The 21,061-nt window shown below is 43.2% G+C and overlaps 1 protein-coding gene across 1 annotated transcript in view; it reads right to left on the bottom strand.

The window, feature by feature from the left end:
- KDM4B (lysine demethylase 4B) overlaps positions 1-21,061 on the bottom strand; it is a 735,609-nt gene that overhangs the window by 376,452 nt on the left and 338,096 nt on the right. The window contains 1 exon segment of the mRNA XM_029614587.1: positions 18,633-18,736. Within this exon segment, the coding sequence (XP_029470447.1) occupies positions 18,633-18,736 (104 nt within the window).

Genomic DNA, 21,061 nt, shown 5'->3' with positions numbered 1-21,061 from the left:
TCAACTGCCAGTCTCTTGGAGTGGAAGTGGCACGGTGATCTTATAAATTTGTCTGTGGGGATGCTTTGGAATTTCAGGGAGTACCCCTCTCGAATGACAGTTAGGACCCACTTGTCCGATGTTACTTCGACCTATCTTTGGTAGAAGAGGGTAAGTCTGCCCCCTATGTCTTTCTCCTGTGGATGGGTCTGCGTCTTCTCATTGTGAAGCACGGCCGGAGCCTGCCCCTGAGCTTGCTCCTCTCTTAATGTGCTTGTTCCAAAAGGACTGAAACCTTCCTGAAGTACGACGTGCTTGGGACTGTGTGTTCTTGTAAGGTTTAAAATGCTGCAATCCTCTACCCTTGGTTCTTCTGGGGGAGGAGTGCTATGTTCTTTTGTTCCTGTCTTCAGGTAATCGGGGTACTAGGGATTCGCCCTATTTGTTGGCTAACTTCTCCAATTCGCTCCCGAACAGGAGAGATCCTTTAAAAGGTATTTTTATGAAGCTCGCCTTGGAAGTCACGTCAGCCGACCAATTTTGGAGCCATAATTGTCTTCTGGCCGCCACTGCAGCAGCGACACCCCTGGATCATGTGCGCACGAGGTCTGCGGTAGCATCAGTGAGAAAGGAGACCGCACGTTCCATTGCTTCTATGGGCGTGGTAACTTCTCTGGAGAGGATCAAATAGGAACGTCACACCAAGGCGCAGCAGGAGGCAATTTGTAGCGTCATTGCTGAAACATCAAAGGATTGCTGAAGGATGGCTTCCAGCCTTCTGTCTTGGGCATCCTTCAGTGCCGTTCCTCCCTCCACAGGGATCGTGGTGTGTTTTGAGGTGGCTTAGATCATAGCGTCTACTTTAGGGAAGCGTGGAAGTTCCTTGGCCGTGGGTTCCAGCAGGTATAGGGTTTCTAGGGCCCATCCCCCTTTAAAACTGGCCTATGGAGCATTCCATTCCAGGTCAACAGTTCCTTGATGGGCTCCAACATAGAAAAATAGCATGAAGCTTTACGGAGGTACACCAGCATGGGATTCTTTTTCAGTTCCAATGTAGGGTCCGTGCCTGGAAGACCCAGTGTCTTCATAGTTTGGACACGAGGGCTGGTAATTCGTCCTTGTGGAAGAATCAGAGCATGGTCTGGTATGGCTCCATCCCTGGGGGGATTTCCCCTTCTTCCAGGGAGTCTGTTTCCTCATCTCAGGTGTCTGGATCCCCATCAGGGATGCTCTTGGTTAGGAGAGGCATGTTTCGAGAGCCTCGGGAGGTGCTGGGAAGGGCTTGTGCTTCCGGCGGAGCTTGAGGCAAGTTGACAGCCGGGGCTGGTTGCGCCTGGACAAAGGTTTGCAGCCCTTTGAAAAATAACACCCAGGAGAAGGTTCCTGGTTCCATGTTGATACCAGGAGGGATTGAAGTGGCAGCCCCGGAGGAACTTTCCTGTGGGGGCGCCGAGTTGGACATAGTTAGGTCCGGGGTGCCATCATCAGTGGTTCCGGATCCTGCTCCTGGCTGTGGGAGGTCTTGATTTGGTTCTCCCTGGTTCTGTTTGCACTGCTGGCACAGGAGGGATTCTAAATCAGGCTGCGCAGCTCTCAGGTGGCAGGCTGGGCAAAGGAAGGGTCCTTCTTGGATGGAGGTGCCATTGTTTGTGCGTGCGTAGGGTTTCAAAAACTCATCCGTGTGAGAGTTGTGCGTGCGGATTCTCTTAGTTGTGCGCGTCGGGAGCGCAGACGTTATGCGCATTATATGCGCACAAGTTGTGCGTGCAGGCAGCGGGCTTTGTGCATGTGGCACAGTTATGCGCGCACTTGTGCGTGCGGCCTAGTTGTGCGCGCCACTGTGCATACAACTGAGATATGCGCGCAGTTAAGCGTGTATCCCTATGGACACGCTCAAGTTAGGTGCCTCGGGCTTCTGGCCTGCTCCGCGTGTACCGATGGCGAGGGGGGAAGATGGCGCCGATGACCCCGGTGACCCCACTGGAGGGACTCCACTTGTGTAGACCCTCGCAACAGATTGGGGCCTAGCCAGGGAAAGGCTGCTCAACCCGATTCAAACTTTGTCAGAAGGTTGGTACGGCTGTTCGATCCTTGGAGACCGGAGACTTAGAAGTAAAGGTTTCTACTTTACCTGGTCTCGGCGCTTATCGGTCGCGTGCGTCCGATAAGCAAGAGCTCCTAGACATTAGTAAATCTCGACTGTGGGAGGGACCTAATTGTCCCTCCCACAGTCGAGATTTTCCTGAGGTTGATTCGATATCCCTCAGAGGTGAGCCTTAGTCCGCCGGTCGATTCCCGGCAGACTAAAGGTCGATTCCCGGCGGACTAAAGGTAAATTTTCTTTCTTCTCTCTTGTAAATGTTACACTATTCTCTTTTGGATAGTGTCCGCATCTGCTATGGGAGACTGAGAAATACTGAAGAGCTAAGCATGCTGCACAGGTATATGTAGGCTGACGTTTGCTTTGAAATCTGACTCCGTCTCCCATCTGCTATCAGGAGAGCACAATACCCATTGGTCCTGAGTCCATTTGGCTACATGCTAGGAAAATATTAGTTTAATGAGTGGAGAGTCTACAGGTTAGGATAATATTGAGTCAGGAGACCTGGCTTCAAATTTTGCTTCTGCTACTGACACTCATTATGACCTTGGGCTAATCACTTAAGGCCTGATTTACTAGGCTGTTTTCCCATAAACACAGAATGGGATAATTGTCTTAGTAAATAAGTTCCTTAATTTCCCATTGCTCAGGAAGTTCAGCCTTTAAAATATTATATTTCATGAAATAATTTTCTATCGGTAGTACAGGCATTGGTTTTAACATTATTATTTAAAATGTTGACATTCTATATTTAATCATAGGTTTAATTGGTGTCGATACTTGAAGTTGGCTATAAGCAACTCGCTAGCAGTGTCATAATCCGCCTATATCTCTTACCTTCCTGTTACACTGTTCTACCAGCTGTTACTAAAATTGGAATATGTTCCATAACTTGTTTTACTATGTTCTATCAATTGTTCCATAACATGTAATATATTGTTTCTATCAGTTGCTTCCCAAATTGTAATATGTTGTCTTACTTGTAAATCGGAGTGAAGGCATCTAGCTAAACTTCGGTATATAAAAGCCTATAAATAAATAAATAAATAAATAAATAAATAAATAAAACATATCTGGGATTAGTTTAATTCTCTTTACCTTGTTTTACCAAAGGAACAGTTTTATGTTTTATAACTAGTCCAGAATGTCACAGCTAAAATAATCCCAGGAGCAGGCTATAGGGATATAATTACTCCCCATTTAAGGGAAAGGCATTGTCTTCCTCTGGAATAATTAAATTTAAGATACTTACCTTGGTATATAGAGTGGTTTCTAGTAAGGGGGAGGGAATATTGTTTTTCTGATTTGTTGTCTCCATATCATCATCCTCGTGAGTTGTGTTTTACAAATTAAAGTGTATTGCTTATCCCTTCTTTTAAAAAGATATAGATTGCAGGAATCTAGCTAGAATATTTTGTTATGCTGGTCCTGCCACGTGGAAAGCACTATCAGTAGAGTTACGGGGGTGAACTGGGGGTAGCCGAATGTGTTAAATTCAGCAGGAAGCTGAAATCTTTGTTGTTTAGGCAGACATTTGGCAGTGATTAGTTATTAATATCTGATTTGTTTTAACTATATTTTTTTACTTTTTCTCATTGTGATCTACTTTGATAAATTTGAATTGGAAATTAGCTGAATATTATAAATAAAGAGAAGGGAAGCCAGAAATATTTAATTAGTATCACTGTGGTCCTTTCAGGGATCATGGAGAAGATCTGATCTATCCAACTCTGAAGAGTATCCAAGTTCACAACAACCTCCCCACCCCAATAAATCACAGATTGGTAACTTAAAAAAGACAAGAAGATTATGTTCCTGCCAGAAAAATTGACATCCTGGTGTCTTCATTTCAAGCCCAGAGCGCATGCCCTCCATGTCAGTGCTGTCAACATTATCCCAACAATAAATTAGAAAGTGCTCGGGATGATGGATGGAGCGTGTAGAAAAGTAATAACTACTGAAGGAAAGCCAACGCAAACTGCCATTCACCAAGGAAGCCCGAAATTTACTAATGTCTAGGAGCTCTTGCAGAATAAACAGAGAAATCAATAGCAGATTATAGAAATACACATTTTTAATTATTAAAAAGCTCTATTATTGATCTAGCTTTTTTTTTCTTGCAGAAGTAAATACCATTCCAGAGATTTATAAATGTTTATATTCACTACACTGAAGGCCCTTGGAATTTAGATTAAGAGACAGGCTGTCATTTTGCCTTTCCTAGTAAAAGAATGATGTGTCACTTCAGATACGGTATATCTATTTGATGTTTGCAGTCGCCCGGTCGGGGTGGCGGCTCCCCCTGCAAGCTATCTTGATTGAAAAATCAGTTCTCATGATTTCTTTTTCACTCCTTTTCCTGAAGGTCCCAGTAAAACCTGAGGAAGACCAGCACTGATTTTTCTTAAACCAGTTTGAGGGGCTGCTAATCTCACTCAAAATATCCCTGGTTACCCATTTCAAAAAGAACTGAGGCAAAGTGAAATCAAAGGCACATCACAGAGAACAGAACAAGCAAGGAACAAGCCGGTTTCAATATAAACTTCTCAATACTACAGATGAAAATAAAGGATGCAGCGAACAAAAAAATGTTCTTTCCTTCTCAGAACATGCACAGAAAAGTATTCTAAATAAGCACACAAAAAAAAATTTAATTCAGAATCTGAAGTATTTGCAGCGACCAAATTACTATACCAAGCTTTTGTACTCAACCTGTCTATAGGGTGTAACAGCAAAGGCAAGAAAATTGAAGTATCCCATTGTGGCGCATGCCACAAACTCACTCTCAACTGATCTCTGTATTTGCATTGTGCCAAACAAATAAAAGTACAGTATTATAAAAACAATACAATCCTCCCACAATAGGCTATAAAGATCTTTCTTTACAAATCTCTCTATTCCTTTTTACAAACCCAACAATGTTCCCTTACACAAGGCTAAAAAGATGTTAGAACTTGACCACTGAGTCTAAGAAAGATTGTTTTAGTGACTTCCTTCCCCTTTCAAACAAGGATTCATAACACCATCGAGGCACAAACACAAGAAAACATCCATAGAATAGAGTGACAAATTGAGCCGTAAAGACAACTAAAAAAAAAAAAAAAAATGCACATATAACGTGGGTATCCAATCTACAGGTATTCAGTGCCATAAACCCTGGGCACATTCTGAAAAATGCTGATATAGAGGTTGATGTAATAAGGTGCATTCGAGAACGCATATTTTTATGTGCAAACTTTAAATATGAATGTTCATTCTTGTAAACTGTTGTGATCTTTACATGGAACGACAGTACATAAAATGTCTAAATAAATAAATAAATAAATAAATAAAGGGAGTGGATCCCAGAACCAAGCATTCACGGAAAGAGAAAAGAACCAAGGAAGGTACTATGCTCCCTCCCCCATTTGCATTTCCACAGAAAGGTCAAAAGAATGATTTGCATGCATACAAGAGATGAATGTTTCTCAACCAACTCCTAGGTCTGCCACAGATGCATATTTACACTTCATGTAAATTTAATTTATAACTGTGCACATTGCTGGCAATCCGTAAATAGAGAAAACCAAAACTACCGGTAGTTTGCTTCATGCCATCATTCAAGCATTCATAAAGGCATTTCTCCACCTCCCTATGCATGTAGATGATAAAAGGGAAAATATATACCTACTTCCAAATAGAAAAGTGTATTTGATAACTAAAGTGGCAAGGTCCAATTCCCTTTCCATTCATGCTTTTTCCACTCTAAACTATGAAAAGGCTTTTACAAAAGTACAGATACTATCACTGATCAAAAACAGACCAGAAAAAAAAAAACCAAAACAGTCATGTTCTAGTGCTGCTTTAGCAAAAATTGCTAGATACAGTTAAGTACTTGCATTTATTTATTTAAAAGAATTTATATACCACTTTATAAAATTAGTTTTTGTCAAAGTGGTTTACATTGGAAAGAGTAATAAAATAAAAAAGAATAAAATAAAATTATAGAAAAAGGTAATAAATAAATAAAATTAAAAGTACATAAAATTAATTAATAGCTGGAACAAATTCTGACCTGACCTGAAAAACACAATTTTAGAACATGACCTAATCAGGATACTGCGTATTAAAGATAATTGAGGATGTAATTGCTGGTCTAGGATACATATTTTGCATGTGTCGTTACTTCATTGCCACTCTCAAATTGGGACCCAGTGTGGCAGGAGCAACAGGGGATTGCTTCAGAGGCCCCTCAGAACAGGTAAGAGGCATCTAGGGAGGGAAGGGAGAGATTTTTCCCAGGCTTAAATTTTAACAGCACAATCTTTTGCAGCAACAGTGGGAAAACAGGCCGGGGCAAATGCCTACTGGTTTTGAAAAGAAAAATACATTTCATTGGGGATTTTGTTTCATTTGGTTTTTAAATAACACATAACTAAACAGGCTGTTTCATTGCATTTCTCATGTTTCAAATTACATGCACTTCTCTAGTAATATATTAATAATAACTAAGGATGTGCATTTGTTTGAAATGAGTAAGGAATCCGAATTGAAAATGGCCATGTTTGGTTTGGTTCATTTTAAATAAACCAAATCCCTGCTGGATATGAACACTTCAAAAGTTTTCAGGTATTTTTATTTAAAAAAAACAAACAGCACCAGCTGCCTATTACCATCTCCACAACCTTTTTACCCCTTTCCATGGAGTCTTCTAGGAAGAAAGGGAAATGAGCAATCCTCAGACCCTCCGGCCCCAGCCACGGCCCTCCAGTTCGGGGCAAAAGAACCTAGGCTGGAAGCCTCCCTTGTCCTCATTTACCCTTTTCATGGAGAGCCTGCAGAAAAAGGGGCTGAAGTAATCCCCAGTCGCTCCTGCCCCATTGGTCTCTCTAAAAATGGTCCCCGCCAGCCCCGAGACTGGGACCAAATTGACGTCAACAAAATAATACTGGCCAGACCCCAAGACTGATGCCATTTTATTTACATCAACTTGGTGCAGGTCTCAGGGCTGGCCAGTGTCATTTTTAAAAGGGACTCTGCCAGGGCAGAAGCAAATGGGGATTGCTCCTGCCCCTTTCTTCCTGTAAGACCTCCAATGAAGTAATAAATGAGAGCCAGTGTGGTCCTCAGCCCTTTTTCACAGATCAGGAGGGTGACCAGAGGTGCCCAGGGAAACCCTGGCTGAGTTTAGCACAGCCCAGCTAGGTAGTTCTCCGCCCCAGCTTCTGGTGGGCAGGTGATGGGAGGGGAGGGGTAGCAGAGGGTCTGGGGAGGCCCCAGGAGTAGTGGCAGGGCTGCAGGCAGGACTCATTGTGTTTTGCTTTCTTATTAAATATTTACTTCAGTTCAATAAGTGAATTAAACTAAACATTAAAATGAACCAAAAACCAATAGCACTCTACCTCATCAAATGAGAAAATGAACCAAAACATTTTTTCTGGCTGTACATTCCTAATAGTAACTGCACTCTGATATTTTCAGGTATTTAGTTGTGTTTTTGATTTATTGCCTGATTTGTGGCACTAATAACCATACTCACAGGGAAGAATTTTCAAGGACAAGGAGTTACAATATGAAGCAGCAGGGAGAAAAGTACAAAGGAAATGTGTGAAAATATTTGCCTGGAACAGGTTATTATAGTTTATTGGCAGCGGTAGTGACAATTAAAACTATAAGAATTTAAACCATGTTTGGGATAGATTTCGGTGTTACGGTTATGTTAATGTTAGAAGTGCAAAAGTGGCATTGCTAGACTCAGAAGTAACAGGGAGGAATATGTAGAGGCTAGTGAGAAAAAAAGCAAAACTGCTTAACAAATATTTCTGTTCTGTGGTCAATGTAGAAAGACCTGAAGCAGGACCGCATAAAAACAAACATAAATAAGAATGAAAGTGAGGTAACCTAAATCAATTTCAGAACAGTGTGTTTATGAGTTGCCTAACTAAACTTAAAGTAGATAGACAATGGAGCCAGATGGGTGGTTACATCAAAGGTACTAAGGGAACTTAATGTCCTGGCAGCTTAACTAGCTGACACTTTCAATGCTTTTTTTTTTTTTTTTTTTTTTAAAGAGTCAGGAGTTGTTCTGAAGGACTGGAGATGGGCAGATGAGGTTCCTATTCATAAAAGTGGAAGGAGACTGAGAACTCCACACTGGTTAGTCTGACCTCTGTAGTGAGAAAATTAATAAAATTGCTGCTAAAACTGAGGACCGTGCAGTCTTTGGAATCCAAAGGATAGCAAAATTGCTTACCTTGTAATAGGTGTTATCCCAGGACAGCAGGATGTAGTCCTCACATATAGGTGACGTCATTGATGGAGCCCTATTGCGGAAAACTTTCTGTCAAAGTTTCTAGAAACTTTGACTGGCACTCTGAGCCCACTGAGCATGCCATGTTATTCCCTGCCACAGGGGTCTCCCTTCAGTCTCGTATGTAGCAATAAGCTTTAGCAAAAAATAAATAATAAAATGTATCGGACCCAACTCCGCGGGGGTGGGTTTCGTGAGGACTACATCCTACTGTCCTCGGATAACACCTATTACAAGGTAAGCAATTTTGCTTTATCCCAGGACAAGCAGGATGCTAGTCCTCACATATGGGTGATTAGCAAGCCAGAGGCTGAGTCATTTTGTAGTGAAGCAACACTGAAGTATTGTTGGTGAAAATTAGGCAGCCGAATATCACAGCAGGTTGGATGTAGAAGGAGTTGGGATTATACTGGAAACAAGTTCTTTAAGACAGATTGTCCGTAGGCTGAATCTTGTCGTCCTTCTTTGTCCAAACAGTAATGAGCTGCAAAGGTGTGAAGAGGACTCCATGTTGCTGCTTTACATATGTCGAGAATTGGTACTGAACGATAGTGTGCTACTGAGGTTGACATTGCTCTTACTGAATGCGCCTTTACTCGCCCTTGGAGAGGAAGGCCTGCTTTTTCATAGCTGAACTGTATGCAATCTGCTAGCCAGTTGGAGAGAGTGTGTTTGCCCACTGGATTACCCGGTTTGTTTGGATCAAAAGAAACAGAGTTGAGTAGACTTCCTGTGGGCTGCAGTGCGGTCTAAGTAATATGCTAGTGCACGCTTACAGTCCAAGGTATGTAAGGCCCGTTCCCCTTGGTGAGAACGAGGCTTTGGAAAGAATGTGGGCAAAACTATGGATTGGTTCAAATGGAATTCTGTAACTACTTTAGGGAGGAATTTTGGATGTGTACGGAGAACCACTCTGTCATGTAGGAACTTTGTATAGGGTGAGTACGTGACAAGTGCTTGTAACTCACTAACCCTTCTAGCGGATGTAATGGCTATGAGGAAGATAGTCTTCCATGTGAGAAATTTAAGAGCACAGGAAGTCATGGGTTCGAAAGGAGAACGCATGAGCCTTGTTAAGAAAGATTCAGGTCCCATTCTGTGACAGGTAGCTAAATTGGTGGTTTAAGATGAATTAAACCTCTCATAAATCTACTGATCAGAGGATGTATGGATATTAGTGCATCTATCTTGTTATGGTATGCTGAGATTGCACTTAAATGTACTCTTACAGATGATGTCTGGAGACCAGAGTCTGAAAGATGGCATAAGTAGTCTAGTAGAGAAGTTGTGGGGCAGGAGAAAGGATCAATGTTCTTTTGCGTGCACCACAATGTAAACCTTTTCCATTTCGAAGAATAGTTCTTTCGTGTCGAAGGTTTATGTGAAGCTATAAGCACTTGAGAAACATTAGTTGAAAGATTGAGTGGTTGTACGATCAAGCTTTCAACATCTCTGCTGTCAGGGATAGGGATTGAAGGTTGGGATGGCGCAACAGACTCTGATCCTGAGTTATGAGAGTGGTTGCTACACCCAGGCGAATTGGTTCTCTGATCGAGAGGTCTAGAAGTGTGGGAAACCATACTTGTCGAGGCCAATACTGGGCTATGAGTATCATGGACCCCTTGTCCTGTTGTAGCTTCACTAGAGTTTTGGTTATGAGCGGTGTTGGAGGATATGCTTATAAGTAGGCCTGAGTTCCAAGGGCGAGCAAAGGTGTCCTTGGCTGGCTGGTGTTTGTGTTTGTGCAGAGCGCAGAATTTGTCCACTTTGTGATTCAGGTATGATGCAAAGAGATCTATTGTTGGTTGCCCCCAACGTTGAAATATCCTGGTCGCTACTAAGGGATCCAGGGACCACACGTGTGGTTGGAACTGACGACTGAGTTGATCTGCCACTACGTTGTGAATGCCTGCCAGATAAGTGGCCCGGTGAAACATTGAGTGTGTTAGGGCCCAGTCCCAAATCTGTGCGGCTTCTTGACGAAGGAGATACGAGCCCGTACCTCCTTGTTTGTTCAGGTACCACATGGCTACTGTATTATCCGTTTGAATCAGAACAGTCTTGTGTGAAAGGCAGTCGAAGTTCCAAGAAATTGATTTGAAATGTTGCTTCGAGTTTTGTCCAAGTACCTTGGGTTTGGAGATTGTCTAAGTGAGCTCCCCAAGTGGGACTGGTTGTTGGAAGGGCAGGCCCTTGCACAAGTTGTTCTTGTTCGCCCACCAAAGTAGAGATGAATACAGCTGGTGGGTTATTTGAATTGGAGAGGACAGTGGTTGAATGGCTTGGATCCATTGTGATCTTAAAGTCCATTGGGTTATTCTCATGGGTAATCTTGCCATAGGAGTGACATGAACTGTGGAGGCCATGTGGCCTAGTAAGGTTAGAAAGTGATGTGCTGTTGCTTGTTTCTTCGAGTGTAGCGAGTTTGCCAATAGGGAAAGTGTCTCTGCTCGATCGTCGGGTAGAAAGACTTTTGAGAGGACGGTGTTCAATTCTGCTCCGATGAATTGAAGCAGGTGAGACGGAATGAGATGGGGACTTTTGATAATTGATGAGAAAACCCATGGAATGAAGTAAAGCAATTGTTCGGTTGAGAGAAGTTAGTGCTCCTTGTTGAGATTGACTTCTGATGAGCCAGTCGTCTAGATAAGGGAAGACGTGGACACTTTCCTTGTGTAAGTGTGCTGCTATTACTGCCAGGCATTTTGTGAATACTCTGGGAGCTGAAGCGAGTCCGAAGGGTAGTACTCTGTACTGGAAATGTTGATGACCACCAGAAAGTGCAGATACTTGTGATGAGGAGGGAATATTGGAATGTGAGCGTAAGCATCTTGTAGATCCAGAGAACAAAGCCAATTTCCTGTTTGAAGAAGTGGAAGCATGGTGCCTAGAGATACCATCCTGAACTTTTCTTTCTTCAGAAATTTGTTGATATTTCTGAGGTTTAGGATGGGACGTAGGCCTCCGGTTTTCTTTGGACTGAGGAAATAACGGAAGTAGAATCCTCTGCCCTGCTGAGCCCGGGGCACCGGCTCTACGGCTCTGGCTCTCAGAAGGGTGGATAATTCTTGTAGATGAAGTATGTGATTTTCGTTTAGTGAAAGGTTTCGGAGGAGTGTCTCTTGGAATTGAGAGGAAATTGAGTTGGTAACCTTGAGATATTATTAAGAGTACCCATTGGTCTGTTGTTATTTGTACCCAATGGTTGTAAAAGGAGGAAACTCGGCCTCTACTGGCAGATCCGGTTTTGGTTTGTGGAGATGGCTTTGGTCTCTAGTGGTGGCCTCAAAAACCTGCAGCCGGTCCCATCTGCGGTGGAGGTTGAGGCCTAGCAGCTCTAGGTTGTATGGTTTGAGATCTTTGCTGCGGACGAGAAGATCTGCCCTTTGATGCTGGAGGGCAATAATGCCTCTGTCTGTAGAAAGGCTTTCGAGATTCCTTCCTTGGAGGACGGCGAGATGAAGATGCAGCAGAATCTTGCGGAACTGACGACAGTTGGCGCAAGGTTTCCGTATGTCCCACTTTGTGGACATACGGACTCCCTTCAACACATACCAAACCTTTACAACTCTTACAAAATGCCGCGGCACGTATCCTCACCAACTCCAAAAAAAGGGACCACATCACACCTACACTTATTGAACTTCACTGGCTCCCTATACAATCACGCATACTGTATAAAGCCCTCTCCCTTATACATAAAAGTCTGACTAATGAAAACCTCAACTGGATCACCCCTCCCCTACATCCGCGCACCTCCATAAGACCCACCCGCCTAAAAACCTGGTTGTTTATACAGGCCTACCCACATGCTCCCCCCTCCCAATGAAGAAGACCCTACAACAGGAATTCCCACTGAAGTAGACCCCACAACAGGATTTCAATAGGATAACCCTTGCATCTGACTCTCACCCCCACCCTGTAACCCACGACCCACCCCCGCGCCTACCCCTGTATGCCCTTTGTATTTTCCCTCTCCCTCCTTTTCTCTCCCACACCCTTTTACCTCAGTTATGCTGTTTTCCCACCGACACACCATTTGAATCTCTGATTTACTCTGATCAACACGGCTGTTATTAACTTTATGATAACCCTGCATAGTTTAAGATTATTTTTGCTAGTAACATGACCCCTTCATCATAATTATCCTCTGTAAGATATATTACTATTGTTGTCTAAGAATCCCTCGTTCATACTCCCTATTAGTATATACACATATATCCTCTGTATAGTGTTGCATAGAGTGATTAATTTATCCTTTGTATATTGTTGCATAGAGCAATTAATTACATATATCTCTTGTATATTTGTTTTCCACATTCTTTTTACTGTTCTTTGTAAGGGCTATGCCCATAAGTTATTAGTTGTATGTAAACCGATACGATGTGCAAACGGCTATCGGTATATAAGAAACTCCAAATAAAATAAATAAAATGTTCTTTCAAATGGGCCACAGCATCCTGTATCTTTGACCCAAAGAGGTTGTCACCTATGCATGGCAAATCAACCAGTTTTTCCTGTACCTCAGGCCTGAGGTCAGAGGCCTTCAACCATGCCCAGCGACTGATGCCCAAGGCCGCTACTGATGCCCGAGGCCGCTACTCTCGAAGCTGTTTCAAAGTTGTCATAAGCAGCTCGGACTTTGTGCTTTCCAGCTTCAAGGCCTTTTTGTATTATGGCCTGAGCTGCTTCTTGGTACTGCTGAGGTAGGGAGTTTGAAAGTTCCTGCATCTGTTTCCAAAGGTTTCTCTGGTATTGTGTCATATATAGCTGATATGACGCAATCCTTGAATTGAGCATAGCTCCCTGGTACACTTTCCTGCCCAAGGAGTCCAGGAATCTATGATCCTTCCCAGGAGGAGTTGAGGAATGAGGTCTTATTCTCTTGGATTTCTTCTGTGCAGACTCAACAACTGATTGATATGGCAGTTGTGATTTTTGGTATCCAGGAATATTCTGGACTAGATAAGTGGTGTCCACTCTCTTGTTAATAGATGGAACTGAGCATGGATGTTCCCAGAGTCTATGCTGTAACTCCAACAGCACCTCATGGACAGGGATGGCCAGGACCTCTTTTGGAGGGTCCACGAAATGTAGAACTTCCAAAGTTTGCTGTCTCATGTCCTCTTCAGATACCAAGTTAAATGCTATTGTGTCTGCCATGTCCTTAACAAAATTAGTAAAGGACAAGTCCTCTGGTGGGGATTTCTTCCTACCTTCCGGAGGAGAAGGGTCAGACATAAAACTCTCGGAGGAAGTATCCGTATGTTTGTCCTCCCAGGAATCATATGGGTCTTCTCTACAAGGAGAAGTGGGAGAAGACTTCGGTGGTCGAAAAAGCCCTGAAGGTCCTGGCTGTGGATCATCAAACAGTGTCCATCCAGGGACTTCTTCATGTGGTTTGGATGGAATCGATTTTGGTGGTAGAGCACAGACGATCGCATTGAATCTATCCATGAGAAGTTGAAATAACGCTAATTCAGGTTGTCCAGGGGCCCCAGGCCCTGGCATCGGTATTGTTGGAACTGGATCCGGCCTTGGTCCGGGTATCGGCGATGGTAAAGGGATCGGCGTATGCTTTGGTACTGCTGTGGGCAGCAGCTTCGGTATTGGTACCGGCATCGGTGCAGGCACCTGCATCGGCAGGAGCGCCGGCATCGGTGCGGGCACCGGTTTCGACATCGGCGAGGGATTCGATGGTCGATGATCCTGTAGTGCTTGCAGCACTGCTTGATGGATAAATCCCGTCAATTCCTCCGTGATAGCTGGTGCAGGCAGAGCAGCTACACGTGGTGGCGGTGGAGGTGTTGTCTGTCCTTCCACAGGGCCCTGTGAAGGTTCGATGTTTGGCACATCGAGAGGAGGTGAACACCTTAGCGTCGAAGGCCTCGGAATTTCCTGAAGGCGAGGCCGTTTGGCGGTCGATTTCTCTGGGGAGAGTAGAGCCTCCGGGATCGATGGATGGTGATGTCGATGCTTCGGTCGATGTTCCGCCGCTGACCTCGTCGATGCCACGGATGGAGTCTGTGATGAATGATCCCCCGAACCTTCCGGATGACGTTTTTAGAGAATTAAACATTTTGAAACTCCGGCCGGAGATGATTGAGTAGACGTCGATGGAGAAGTAACAGTTGTAGATGGAACAAGTGTTCCATCTTTTCTTGTCAGGCCTTTCGATCCTTCGCGGTCATTTCAGCACACTATGGACAAGATGTTACATTGTGTGTTTGACCTAAACAAAGAACACACTCTAGGTGTGGATCTGTAATGGACATGGTCCGATTTCACTTGGGACATTTTTTAAATCCCGTGGCCATATTTCCCTCGACAGCCGTCGAAAATGAGAAGAAAATATTTTTTACTCAAAAGAGTGAGAATGAGACCTCGATATGGGAGAGAATTAATTGTTTTGAAATCTGATTTTTAGTCAGAAAGTATGTGAGAAAACTCACACAGGCTCCTGCTCCACGATGCCAAAAGCAGCGCGGAAAAACGAAGACTGAAAGGAGACCCCTGTGGCTGAGAATATCATGGCATGCTGGGCATGCTCAGTGGGCTCAGAATGCCAGTCAAAAGTTTCTAGAAACTTTGAGAGAAAGTTTTCTGCAATAGGGCTCCGTCAATGACATCACCCATATGTGAGGTCTAGCATCCTGCTTGTCCTGGGATAATGCAAAATCTGAGACAGTATGGACTTTATCAGAGGTAAAATTTGTCAAGATGAATCTGATCATCTTTGACTGGGTAACCAGAGAGTTGGATCAAGGGAGAGAGCTAGATGTAGCGTACGTGGATTTCAGTAAAACCTTTGACACAGTTCTATGTAGGAGACTTAGAAATAAACTGAACGTCCTTGGTATGGGACCTAGTATGATTGGGTTAAAAACTGGCTGAGTGGGAGGCAACAAAGGATAGTGGTAAATAGAGTTTTCTTTGAGGAGGGGGGTATTACTAGCAGTGTGCCTCAGGGATTGGTCCTTGAACTGGTTCTTTACAACGTTTTTGTAAGCAACATAGCAGAAGGATAGTCAGGAAAGGTTTGTCTTCTTGCCAATATCATCAAAACCTGCATCAGAATGGACAGCCAGGGAAGGTGTGGAACACATAAGGAGGAATCAAGCGAAGCTTGACGAATGGTCTAGGGTTTGGCTGCTAAGATTTAATGCTAAAAAAACATGAGTAATGCATTTAGGATACAAATTTCAATGGAGATGTAAAGTATTGGAGGTGAAATTCTTCTAAGCACGAAAGAAGCACAGGATTTGGGGGTGATTGTATCTGATGATCTTAAAGGTGGTCAAACATGGAAAAACCGACCGCAGAAGCCAGAAATATGCTTGGTTGCCTAGGGAGAGGAATGGTCAGCAGAGAAAGAGAAGCGATATTTCCCCTATATAAATCCCTGATGAGACCTCTTTTGGACTACTGCATCGAATTCTGGAGACCACACCTTCCAAAGGATATAGACAGGATGGAGTCGGTCCAGAGGGTGGATACTAAAATAGTCAGTGGTCTTTGTTATAAAGCATATGGGATAGTCTTAAAAATATAAACATGTACACCCTAGAGGAAAAACAAGTATTGGGAAGATATGACAGAGACATTTAAATATTTCAAAGGTTTCTATGTACAGGAGGTGAGCCTCTTTCAACAGAAAAGAAGTTCTAGAATGAGAACTTATGGGATGAGGGTGAACAGGGATCGACTTGGGAGTAATTTTAAGAAATATTTCTTTATAGACAAGGTTGTGGATGCATGGAATGTCTTTCCAGTGGTGGTGGTAGAGACAAAAATAGTATGAGAATCCAAGAAAACATGGGATGAATATAGGGGATTTCTAAGGGAGTGATGGGAATTATAAAGCTAAATTAAATGGGTGGATGGGCAAACTGCTGTCATGTTTCTATGGTAAGGACAAATGGGGGGTTATCATGTAGAAGAAATGAAGAAAGGGGGCTTGAGTGTTTGATCAGTCATATAAAACTTTAGAGGACCAAAGAGGATTAGACAATAGATTTAAGTATTGATCTTGTAAAAATCTAAGAGCATGATAATCCTCAAAAAATCCTTCCCAGCAGAGGTGGTGAACCCTAGCACTGTAAAGGAATTTGGACATGCTTAGGACAGATATGTCAGTCAATGTTAGAAACATAGTTGAGAGGCTGAGTAAAAGACAAGAGGAGGAGCTGCTGTTGGTTTAAACATGGGAAACTAGATCAAGACTTCCCAAAACTGTTCTGGTGATCCCACAGCTAGTCAGGATTTCAGCATATTCACATGAATATACATGAAATAAACATGCATGTACTGGTTACCCTACAGCCAATAAATATATTTATTGTGGATATTCTGAAAACCCAACTTGGCTTTAGGGTAACCAGAACAGGTTTGGGGAACCCTGATCTATATGCTCATCTGTTCAAATTGGTAGAAAACTAGAGAGGAGGAATCCAGACTATTGCCATATCCATTATATTACTTTCCTACAGACCAGTTAATTGAAACTCTACAACACATTAAAGAAAGCAGATTTGCTTACTTGTAACAGGTGTTCTCCAAGGACAGCAAGATGTTAGTCTTCACACATGGGTGACATCATCAGACAGAGCCTGGCACGGGAAACTTTGACAGGCACATTGAGCATGCCCAGCATGCCGCTAACCACGTGTCCATGCAGGGTCCCTCTTCAGTCTTATAACATACAATTTGCGAAAAATAACAAACCGAAAGAAACCCACTTCCGCAGGTTGGCGGGCAGGTTTCATGAGGACTAACATCCTGCTGTCCTTGCAGAACACCTGCTACAGGTAAGCAACTCTGCTTTCTCCAAGGACAAGCAGGATGGTAGTCCTCACATATGGATGACTATGTAGCTACAGGCTACTCCCAACATAGACAGCATGTAACAGGTGCAAACGTGCACAATAACTAGAGCTGCTAAAATATAGGGAGCAAGCCTGAACCCAAAGAAAGGGCCCAAGGCAGGAAGAGTTGGATTTTCAGGGCTGAAACAGATTACGGAGGACTGACTGACCGAAATGACTGTCACGTCATCCATCTTTGTCCAGACAATAATGAGATGTGAATGTGTGGAGTGAACTTCAAGTCACCACCCTGCAATTATCTCATGAATGGGTACTGCATGCAAGTGAGCCACCGAAACAGACATGGCCTGAACCGAATGAGCCTTGATGTGACCTTCAAGCTGCAGTCCCGCTTGAGCACAGCAGAAAGAAATAAGTCTGCTAACCAATGGGATAAGGTCTGCTTAGACAAGGTTGTGGATGCATGGAATGTCTTTCCAATTTCTGTTGAAGGAGGCAAAGAGTTAAATGGACAGGTGGTGAGGCGCAGTTCGTTCCAGGTAAAAGGCCAGGGGCCCTTTTACAATCCAGTGTGTTCAGGGCACGCTCACCCTGGTGAGACATGGTCCGGGGGAACTGGGGGCAGCGGTGAAAGCCAGACGATGCCACGACACACGGTCACCAAGTGGTGACACCATCGGTAATAGACCGTAAATTACCACACAAACTTACCGATACTGAAAGAAAAAACCCCCAAAACACGCAGAAGAACCCGACGGGACACAGGAAGGAAGAAAAAAGTTATTTTTCACAGAAAAAAAGTGTGAGCTTCATAGCTCTGAGGCTTCAGCTTCGCAGAAAAAGAGAGACTGAAAAGGGACTCCACGTGGACGTGTGGTCAGCGGCATGCTGGGCATGCTCAGAGTGCCTGTCAAAGTTTCTAGAAACTTTGACAAATGTTTTCTGTGCCGGGCTCCATCTGTTGATGTCACCCATGTGTGAGGACTACCATCCTGCTTGTCCTTAGAGAAAAAAAATCTCTTTGCTATGCCTCTTCCTCACTGAAGCATGAAAAATGTACAGACTGAGTGACTAATGGCTGACGCCCTGGATTTGAGAAAGCCCTACCACTGTAAGACCAACACAGAATTTGTTAAAGATGTTTGCCAGGACCTCAAGCCTCACTGTCTGCATTACCAACACTGCAACTCCTGCCAAGGTGAATGCTCATGTTATAGCCCCTCCTCTAACTACAGCACAGACCTAAGGCAAGCCCACCTTGCAGTCTAGCATACATCTCCTTTGATTGTAACTGGGAACACTACCACACATGGAAGTCATCATCATTTTTCTGGAAAAATAATTGCAAAAACTATTTTTTCCTGAGACCTGCATCACACTATTGAACATTACATCTCTCTCTTCACCTAAGTCTCAGCAGCATCATGCAGGTACATACCCGGTCAAAAGGGATGCTGTATTTCTTCAGAATTGAGGGCGAAATCAGTGTCATCTTATGCCGAAGGAAAGCATCACATCCTTGGGAACTTCCGGGAAAAAATCCTGTTTAAAATTAAAAAGGAAAGCACCAGTAAGGAAATACTTAGGCCAAAAATACCCCCAAACTATCTAAAACTGACACGCAAGTCTTAAACGCAAGCACCAGTCAACAAACTGCTAATTACCATAAACTCCAAATCTTTTACTGCTTAATAATTCAGTGAAAACTGCACATTAGCAGAACTTGTGGGATAATGAATGTCCCCAGTTCTCAGACTCTTAAAAATAAAAAAACCCTCCTCCCATAAAAGTGCTATATGCAGTATACTTTACACATGATGCAATTAAGTGCAGCATGCAGTTTCCAACAGCCCCAGAATGGAGTATGCTGTCCCCTACCCTGCACAGAATCCAAGTTGCCAGGGGCACAGTAAGCTATTTCTGTAACCCAAGCAAAGGTTCCAAGCTGCCAGAGTGACCGTATGCCTTTTGCTAGATCATCTAGCAGTCCAAGCTGCTAGGGGCACTCTATAGTGGTGGCAGAGCAGATGAGGTGTTTGTGGAGTTTGGAGGTGGTGTGTGTGTGTGTGTGTGTGTGTGTGTGTGTGTAGTAAATAACTAGCAGCACTGCCAACAATCTCCAGAATGGAGCCCACCAAAGAGCTTAATGAACAGACATTAAATGTGTGCTATATATTACAGAATTTCAGCAACTATTTTTTATTAATGCTGTGTACTAAAAGCATTTGCAATAGAATTATGAGCCCTGTACCCCCCATCTGCCTTCCCACCCAGCACTTCCTCTTTTTAATGCACAGTTTAAGTGGTTCTCATTAAAGCTACTAATAACAGAGAGCATTGTAAGTGATTAGCGCCAATAATATAGTAGCACATTAATGGCCTCTCCACGGGCTCCACAACTCTCCCAGAGAGCCCATTTATAGCTCAAACTATTCATTTCGCACATTAATCGCAAACTCATTTTACAGACAGAATGTATATACAATGTTGCTCATTGCCTGGGGGGTGTGGAAGAGTTGGGGGAGGGGGTGGGGAAGAAGAGATAAACATTTTTATATCTTAACTTCTAAGAGAAGACCTTTATTTTCACCCACACATTCACACTTCCCCCACCCAAAATTACATTTGTAGCAGAGATCTAGAACGGATCAACAAATCCCACACAGCTCTGAGGAATCCTCCAGAGAGGGTTCTGCCTTTCAGACTGCAGAATTAATGATACACAGATGTACATTTCCAGTGGGAGTTTTAATTTTAGGGGAAAAAATAGAATGCTGTTTTCACAGTTATGTAAGTCCCCAGATGGGAGGGAGTCCCAGCCATCAAGCAATGACACCCATTGGGCTGGCTTAAGAGTGTGCTTATGCCCGGTTGTGCATGGAGTTGCTGTTTATTATTCTTATCCTAGTAATCTGCTGCTACAATGACTGGGCTAGATGGGAATGGATTTTTAAAAAAATAAAAATAAAAATGAGGAAACCTCCCCCCAGTAGCTTTGAATGAAGGCTCATGGGGACACAGTTCCAAGAGGAGCAGGTTGTAATTGAGCCAAAAAGGGACCAAAAGGAACAGGAAAAAGTTGTTATGCCAAAAAACAATAATAATTTTTAAAAAGTGTACAAAATAAATCTCATTGCATTTTAAAACATACTTGGCTTTGACACAGGTCTACATAAAAATCTTTCAAAATACAAGTCATTTTGTGTAACTGATTATCACAGTAAATGTTGACATACACAATCTGCTATTCATTTTCCCCAAATCATCAAGGGCAAAGGGAATGGGAGGAGGAACAGGTCTCCAAAACAACATTAGGAAGGGTACAAGCTTCAAGCATTATGGAATTTCAAATCTTTCACAGACTCTGGGAATCATTATAGTGGAACTTGTACCTGAAACAGAGATGGATCAATATAGGACATAAAATTATTCAAAGTTGCTAAAACAGCAGCAGATTGCAAGGTACTGCAGAGGGACTTTGTGAGACTAGGAGACTAGGCAACTGAATGGCAGATTAAATTTAATGTGGAATTGGGCAAAGTGATGCACATAGGAAAACATAATCCCAACTACAGGTACACAGCACTTGGTTCCATATTGGGAGTCACCATCCAGGAAAAGGACCTTAAAAGTTCTTGAGGACAATACACTGAAATCCTCAACTCAGATGTGGTGGCGGTCAAAAAAAGCAAATAGAATGTTAGGAATTATCTGAAAAGGAATCGAGATAAAATGAAAATATTGTATTGCTTCTGTATCATCCCATGATACCACCACACCTTGAGTACTGTATCAGTTCTGGTCGCCTCATCTCCAAAAAGACAGAGGAACTAGAAAAGATGCAGAGGAAGGCGACAAAAATGATAA

This window comes from Rhinatrema bivittatum, chromosome 8 (assembly GCF_901001135.1).
Source record: "Rhinatrema bivittatum chromosome 8, aRhiBiv1.1, whole genome shotgun sequence".
Classification (NCBI taxonomy): domain Eukaryota; kingdom Metazoa; phylum Chordata; class Amphibia; order Gymnophiona; family Rhinatrematidae; genus Rhinatrema; species Rhinatrema bivittatum.
The sequence above is the reverse complement of the archived record's forward strand: the minus strand, read 5'-3'. Positions and strand labels throughout refer to the sequence as shown.